The 9,153-nt window shown below is 31.0% G+C and overlaps 1 protein-coding gene across 1 annotated transcript; it reads right to left on the bottom strand.

Moving 5' to 3' along the window:
• Positions 1–3,465: 3,465 nt before the first annotated feature.
• Positions 3,466–4,740, bottom strand: LOC123698507 (piggyBac transposable element-derived protein 3-like). Its single transcript, XM_045645157.1, has 2 exons — positions 4,520–4,740; positions 3,466–4,309 (listed from the first exon to the last, which is right to left on the bottom strand). Exons 1-2 carry the CDS (start codon positions 4,531–4,533, stop codon positions 3,472–3,474), a joined length of 852 nt encoding a protein of 283 aa, XP_045501113.1. The 5' UTR covers positions 4,534–4,740; the 3' UTR covers positions 3,466–3,471.
• Between the last annotated feature and the right edge of the window lie 4,413 nt (positions 4,741–9,153).

Here is a 9,153-nt window from a genome sequence, read left to right as displayed (position 1 = left end):
TCAACTAATTTCATATAACCGTACATTTAGGAGCTCAAAACAGCGTATTTAACACATTATAGTCTAAATACGCAACATCATGTATCTCTGTTATGCTTTCGTAATGTAATTTGTACGTTAATGAAATATAAGCAGCCCGGAGGTTGACCCGGGAAGTAGCCACCCTATTGGCATTTTAATGAGCAACCGAAATTTTGTGTGATAAGGGTAATATTCCGCTCGTTTGCCAATCTTTGACTATAAAATTGGACTTTATTAACAAATCAATAGTAACCAAATTGTATGGCAATTTATATCTGAAATTAAGCTTTACTTTTGTAAACGATTAAGGCTATGACTCTGACTGTGGCAAGAAGAACGTGCTTTTAAAATTAAAATAGGCTAATCTGGCGGTAATTGCAAAGTTGCCCGCTTTGTGAGGACTCGCCTAATGAAATAAATATGCGAATGTCAAAACTAGGTATATCATAAAAAAAGGATAAGAGAAAACTTTAGATAGAAACCGTATTAAATATACAAAAATCTGAATAAAACAAATAATACTTAATAACATCATCACACAAATGTAAAATTATGACACCATCACACATGTGACATGAAAAAATAGCAGTTTAATTTGACTTTTACGGCAAACTTTTGGACTTCAAAATTTCGTGTACAAAATAATTGTACAAGACAAAATTCAAGGGAAGACCGCACCGAAACATCTGGAATACCTGGCTTACATTCCGAGACACGTCAACTGCGAGTCCGAATACCCGACCCTTAGGAATTTAGCAACTAAGGAGGATATGCAGATATCCCTGTTAATAATAATTAGTAGCAATGCAATTTGCGATCTATTAAGATGTATGAAGCTAATATTATATACCTATACCAGTCTATTTGTTCTTCATAGTTCCATAATCTTTTTAAAATAATTATAAACTTGTGGTATTCTAAATCTATAATCCGCAATTCGAAGAAAATCATAGCTTTTGGTAGGTAAGTAACTTATGAAATTCGTGCCGTTAACCCTAATCCAAAATTTGCAACAATAATTATAATATTTCATTAAACTTAAGATTTGAGGTCGCTAATGAAATTGTTCCAATTACGCTGTTCAAATTACGATTCAAAATTTCTTAGCCTTAAAATTTGATCAAAATTTCACGTTGAAAAGAGGCTTATAAACAGATTATGGCCGACACAGCTTCTCACTTTGTGAATCAAATTGAACATCACGCTATTATTCTCTTATTTATTGAAAACAGTGAGCTGTTTAATCAATGTATTCAGGTCAATTCTATTCGCACCCGGTTAAACTTAAACGAATTAAATTGAAACATTTTATATTACGTTTCAGTATAAACAATTTTAGAGCCAATATTTCAAACATAAATAGCAATAAAACTAATATTACTTTTATACTGTGCACTTTTATACCTTGAATACTTTCATAAAATTCATTAATTTTTGTTTGTCGTTATTTATAGCTGCCAAATAGTAAGTAATTTAATATTCCAACATTAAAAATATCATAATACCTACCTAGTCTGAATACTTTTAGTTGATTGGTTTCATAACACTATGAAGTTGAGCGCCTATTATTGAAATATTTTTATGAGAGCTAAATTTAAAAGTTATTAAAATACCTAACATATTAACCACGAATAAAAGTTCAAAATATATTTTTGTTTAATGTAAACAACGTTTTTAACTTACCATTATATAGAACTAAAGATACAAATCACACCTATTATATTTACAAAGAAATAAAGCCAGGACCTCACGGAAACGTTGATAATCCTTCAAATTAGAAAAGTAATGGAAATTTCAAAACAATGCTTGCCTTGTATCTGACGCTTGGACATTCTTAACAAATGTATAGGCCACATAAACACTCCCTGGGCACGATTCCAACCGGCGTCACAGATAAATGCCAAAAAATGTTCTATCTAAATGAAAAATCTGTATTGTTTTAACTCTATATCATGAAAATGACCTAAAATCGCGCACAAAGCGTCCGCGTCGTGGTGCTGAAATTCTTTTAATATTATTACGTTGTCCTGATTTATAAGATTATATCGAACATGATAATTCTGTGGAATTAATATTCGTTCTGTATTCGTTTAATGTGACGACATTTTCTTTTCGTTTAATGTATTTCAGAACATCGAGTTTTGTAGTAATATTTAACACAATGTTATAATATAACAGTTAGTAAAAAGTTTCAAAAACTAAAGATATAACAATACGCATTGCACATGACTTTTATGAAAATTTTATATCGGCCTTCTGTTGGTACACAGTAAATGGGTTGAATCTCTGTCTTCTAGAGCAAGGCTTCTTACTACTTACCACCATAACGACTGACTTCGTACACCACATTTTAACTAAGTATTTAACAGTCAAATAAATTGATTACGAAATTATGCTTGAAAGTCTGAATACATCAAAATTGCTGTTTGCGTAAAGAAACTCGATCCTCTAAATACCTTTAAAATTCTTAAACAAATACAAAATCTTATTAACATTAATGAGTTCTCCTGATTATGATGTAATTAACTCCGTTGAAACCTTGTTGACCCATCAAAATACATTTTCCTAACAAAGCGTTCTAATAATACGCGTTGAACAGATAATTTAAATAAAGTATGCAAATTAATCATAATATTTTATGGACATTAGACAAAATGGCTAATGGTTCGTTTGGATAACATTAAAGCGAGCAAATAAAGGTAATATTAACCCATACGTATTGTAATTTGTATTTATGTACTGTAATTGCATATTATTATCCGTGTGTTTATGTTCTTGTTAATTTTCAAACGAATTGGATTAAAATAGAATTTGATAACAGATATTTTTGATTTGTAGATTGCAGTTTAAATATATGTTAGGTAACGAGTATTTTCAATCATGATAATTAGATTAATAAATCCATTTTTTATTATATTTATGATTTGCACGAATTATGGGCAAACACAAATAAAAAGAGATAATGACTTCATTTGGAAATAGAATTCGTTAACATCATAAAATGGTGATGATCAAAATAAAATGTTACGTTGAATGGTTTCGGGCTCAAGAGAGGAAATTGCTGAATACTTTTTGTAAAAATTTAACCCAGATAAGCCTGAAACTAAAATTTTCTGAAAAATTTGAAAAAAGTTACATTATTTAGTTTATTAGATCTTATGCAACATAAAAAAAATTATGAAAAAAAAATTAAGTGTAAGGCTTTCAGGGAAACAGCCGTCCTTTATGTAGGACAGTAGGATAATAAGAGGAAATAAAAGACCATTTATGACAAAACAGAATGTAATCAAAAAGTGTAGTTTATTAGATAACTATTGATTATATTACCCATTGTTATATGTAATTTACTAGATTAACACTATTTATGAATGATATGTTTCAAAACACTTGACACACACTCCAACATCACATTTCTTGCAACGTGTCAAACCCTAACGTTGTAGCACCAACCTAAGCTTTCAACCCGTACCTAATAGGTTTACCTTTTATGTGCTGTTTGCAGCCATGTCTACCATAGTAGGGGATCATGGCCTCATCTACACTGTAATGCTCTTCAAGAGGAGAAAACTCTAAGAACTTTTTATTTAGAAGTGTAACTAGGGGGCGTACTTTTGTGTATTTGTCTTGTAAATCCTGATTATCATTGACATGAAGGTGGCGAAAAATAAAGTCAAATCTATCCCTAGTCATAGCCGAGCTGATCAATTCATTCTTTGTATCAGGGGAGTTTTCCCAATACATTCTTCTACGGGGGAGCCATGAATAACCACTAACCAACAATATGCCGATGAAACATTTCATATCTTTAGTGGTTATGTTTCCAGGCAAATTCTTTTTGACAGCATATTTATTGCTCTCTGACACCAACAACGAAATAACATCTTCATCTAAGAAGTTTTCAAACCACTCAATTGGGCGCTTATCTTGGCAAGCGCCTTGAACATCTGGCCAATTCACGGGATTTTTTGCCAAGTCCCGTTTTCTCCATGCGTTACCTACGCATGGAGTATGCCTACGCCTACGTTTAGTTCGACCTGTAGAATCAGAAGGTTCTTCTTCTGTATCACTCACCATAATCTGCCCTTGAATCATTACTTCAGCCGGTTGAAGCAGAATGTTTCGTGGCAAATTATTCAAAGTTACATTATCTTCTTCACCCGAATCTTCGTCAGTGAGACAGTCAGGATCAACAGGAGGAGGTAGAATACATATCAGTCGTTCTCTATAATCTTCTTCATTATCAGAAACATTTTCTAAAGCATCTAAAATTTCATGCGCAGCTAACGGTCTGTAAAGAAAATGTTGTATTATTGTACTAAAATCATGTATATTATCCTACTGTCCTATATATAGTACGCTAGTATTTGTAACAAGTTATACGTAATTTATTTATATTATTTTGCTAGAATATTTATTTAGTACAAAAGTTAAGGTTATCAACTAGATATTAACACAGAAAAAAACAACTCACGAGTAAAATATAACTTTTTATACATACCTGTCATTTGCCATGTCTGCAACGCACTTTTATTACATACTTATAAGGTAAAATATAAGGTAAAAACTGTTAAAATAACTGTCTTTTTATTTTTTCTAATAAAGCTGACACGTTTCTTACTGCAAATCATAAGACTAAATAATCTTAGATAAAGAGGGTATTCTGATATTTTTTTTTATTTCTACTGTCCTAAATATAGGACAGTAGGCTTATCTGGGTGAATGCGATGAGGCATTTCGCCAAACATTACAAGACGTTAAAAGCTGATACCACATCCAATTTAAGTACATCCTTGAAGAAGTGCGGCGGCAAGTTAAATTAGTACGAAAACGTGTTTTCCTTTTATTATCAGACCGATGAGATTTGTATACGGCGACACTCGTACTCAATAAAATGTTAATACTCTTACTTTTGTTATTACCTTATTTAATATTCATGGAAACTTCGGAAAGTTTAAAATAATTTCGGCGCTGTTGGTTTGAATCGATTTTGTTTGCTGATGATTACATTTTCAAATAAGAGGTGTACTTATTAATTTTTTTTTTAATTTATTATCAGAAACAATAAAGTTTACAAACATAAGTGTACAGTTGTGACTTAAAAGAATTATAGATAAGATGCTGATAATAGGCAGGGATGCTAGAAAATGTAGCCCTTATTGATTTATATAAACGTTTCATTTTATAACTGAATAAAGTTTCGTCATAAATTATCATAATATACCATATAGAGTAAGTTAAACTATGCGTATGTAAGCTCAAAGCTGAAATATTTGACTTCAAAATAATTTATGAATAGCTACTTGACATTATTCACAAATCCGTGAACTTCGAATAATTTGAAACTCTTTAAATAAGGTAAAAGCACCTAATACGGAGGTATTTCGCAACATTTGAAAGTAAGTATCAAAAATAAGCATTTGTAAGTCTTTCTAAAGGTGCCAAACCACTTTATCGTTAAAAGTGGAACTTAAATTTTGTATTGCTGTTGAGTCTATGTTTATTTTCATGATATTTCTTATTTAAAAAAAATATTTAAATAGTCAGGTCGATTTTCCCTAATACGGAGGTATGATTTTGGTCAGAGCCTAATACTGCGGTAGGCGGCTCCTAATACGGAGGGTCAGAAATTATATTCATTGAAGTTTCGTACAAATAATATTTGTTAAATAATAGGAATGCATTGGTAAACTAAATTGTAAGTTTTTTATTCATTGACCATTGGTTTGATTACGTTGATTCACTTTTAATGTGTTTCATTTATGCTTTTAGTTTTATCGAAAAAAAAACACGCATATCAAATAAGAATCCACAAAAAAAAGACACAAAACTTCTTATTTATTTACGGAACCCTTAATCTGGTAATTTTAAGTTCTATTATATTAGGGCCGTAATAGGAGATCATATAGGTAACCTAATACAGAGTTACCTGGAAATATCTACCACCGTAATAGGAAAACTACTCGTGTTTTTAATAATCCTAATTCTGACCCATCAAAAATTCGATAAACAAGAGAATGTAAATGCTTAATCAAATGATAACAGTTTTTTGGCTCAGATGTGTAAAACTCAAATCAACAGTTACACAAAATAAATGATTTGTGATACATTAAAATACACCTTCCAATTTTTACCCCTTCTAAGAAACAAACATTTTGTACTCAACCGTTTTCATATTTAACTGGATTTCTAATTAAGAACACATACCGCAGAATATGGTTTCTAATTTATCAGATTAATTATTATTTCAACTAATCTTGGAATTAATTCAATAAGTAAATCAAATGAAAGTTATAAACAATTAAACATGCCCAGTATTTTTCCTATTTCGGAGTTATGCCACCGTATTAGGATTAATCTATAAAATTTGTATCGTATTACGGCGGTATTTTATTTCTTATTTTTTGGGTAGAAAATGACTTACAAATATGAAACAAGCTATTTAAATAGTGAGTGTAATAGTAGGAAAATGCAATAAACAATACATATACAAACTTGAACGGCTTATTAATACGAAAAACTTAGTTTATAAATATTAGTGTACTTACTTTTGTTGTTTCGCGTTTGTATGGAAACACCTCTCATTTCGATGCCGTTACACAGATTGATTGATCTTGTTGTGTTGTCTATGTGCTATACTTGCAAACGTTAGTTAAGTCATGGAGTAATAAATTTGGAATAAGTAGTTTACGTTTTGGTGTACTTAAAATTAATAAAACAGGAATAAAACTCGAAAATAGAAATACCACCGTATTAGGAAGCGATTTTGACTACCGCCGTATTAGGAGCCTTTACCTTAGTTACTTACTCGCTAGTCATTATTTAAGCAACTGATAGTTAATTAAACCGTTCCGTTTTTACAGACTCAGGCGCGGAACAAGATATTTTTTCAAAGAATTTCAAGTGAATTGTTGCGAAATTGTTGCATAGCTTTGCTCGGGTTTATTAAACTTGTTTTATAATATAAAAGAGATAGTTTAGCCAACTTATACAACGCAAAGTGTCCCTTAGGTAGTTCCGTGAGTGACGCTAATTATGAAAGCACTCAAATTTCTCGGTAATTGAGCGAGGAATACATTTACAAACTATTCTTTTAGTATTTTAACAACGTTGTAAAATTGTTTTTCAGTTATTATAAAATAATATTATTTCATTACTTTGTCTTAACCCTACAGTAGTCGCGTGGTCTACACGTGTAATCCAGTGATACAAAATTGCAAATTTTCAAAAATCTAATAGCTCCAGTTATTTCATCCTTCGTGTACTCTAAGTCAGCGTGGAGAGTCGGGTGCGCGAGGTTGTGCGACAGTAGCTCCGTAAAATTCTCTGTCTACGTTTAACGTAATACGAATGCCGCGCCACCAACTACGTAAGGTTTTTGTTTTGACTGTTTGATTTATTCTTTACAAAATATATTATAATATTGTGATTTTAAAAATAATAACATTATTTATTGTTTTTTGACCATTTTGAAATTGTATCCTTATTATGTTTGCCAAATACTGATGAGACTAGGTTTTGTATGTACATATAAATTTTTTTTTTGATCTCATATAATATGAATTATGTGATATTACGACTGAAAAAGAGGTATTTTTGTTGTTGTTATTTTTTTCTAATCATTAAAGACATGGTTGTATGTTTTGTTGATTAATTTTAATAGAAAATGTGTAGTAATTTGAAAATAAATAAATAAACAGTTTTTCATTTATTTGTGTACTTTATCTTGTTTTAAAAATGGTATCCCTTTATAGACCATGCAACCTCACACGTCACTTTTACATACGCGACTACTGTAGGGTTAATTCTGTGGGTTAATTAATGCCCCAGATATTATTTACAGAAATTTCGATCATATCCTAATATCAGAAAAAAGTCATGTAAGTTGTATCAAACGCACAAATTAGTCATGTACCATATTTTGTTCATATTACAATTTACATACTTACTTATAAGAGTTTAAAACAATGTAAGTTAAACTAACGACGTTAAAATATAAATCACTAGTTTAACTTACACGATGATAATTTTAATTGCATTCAAAACGTAACTGAGTTTTCGTGCATGCCACTTGTTCTACAGAGTTTCATAAAGTACCATAACTCAGCCGACCTTATAAAGTATTACTAATCGGAAAACTATTAATTCTCCTTGGATGAGTATCCTGTCATTGGGAACTAATTCTGTTTGAGATTTATTGGAGTTTCAGTGCGGGAGTTTGTAACTGCATCGAAAGCTAGAGTATGTTGAGATGTAATTTCTCACAGTTCGAACTACGTTCATGTAAATGTACTGTTTTTCTTGTGCTTTTGTATTTCATTGGCAACCTTTTTCTTGTTTTTGCTTACTGAAAATAAGAGTTTCATTGCATTATATTGCTTGTGTTATGTGTATGCTTTGTGGTGTTATGTGTATACTGTTTGGATGACGTATACTTTTATAAAACCCTTTTGTGTGTTCATAATGTACCTGTGCATTCTTTGTTTTAAGTTACTTTGGACAGATTTTCAGATTTAGGATCGTTTCTCAAATGGTTAATCCCACTTTTCACGTATTGTTGTAAGTTTTGGTGGGAGAAAAGAGCTTGTTATGGAAAATAAAAAATAGACTCTTAGATGTATGATTTATCACTAGTTTAACTTTTAAAACGTCATATCATAATATTACATATTTACATAATATCTGTCGTTTCATACCAACCTAGATCCTAGATACCTATTAGATGTTAAAAGTACAATAGTATCTAACTATTATCTAAAGACAAAACATTCACAATAAACGAGAAACACATGATACCACAGTTTATTTGCTTCATATGGACAACGATACGGATTCAGTACGTACTGGCCCCATAAAGTCGCCTGGAATTGCCTGCCAGGGTATATTGATGATAATTCCTGTTTATATCCAATCGCTAACAGGGCCGGATGGTGAAGAACTAACTAATATTTTTCCTTTTTAAATGCATGGTGAAAAGGTAGTAGAGGTAGGTAATGGTTAAAAGAGCGGGAAATCAGATTTTGATCGAATACTTGACTTAGATGGCCAAAACAGGACTAGAAAGTAACTAGTGTATCTTGCTGAATACTAACTGACGTTTTACAGGTATTATCTTCAAATTGAAACTCTACGAGA

Source organism: Colias croceus, chromosome 16 (genome assembly GCF_905220415.1).
Source record: "Colias croceus chromosome 16, ilColCroc2.1".
NCBI classification, from domain to species: Eukaryota; Metazoa; Arthropoda; class Insecta; order Lepidoptera; family Pieridae; genus Colias; species Colias croceus.
Note: the sequence above shows the minus strand (reverse complement) of the source record. Positions and strands in the feature narration are given on the sequence as shown.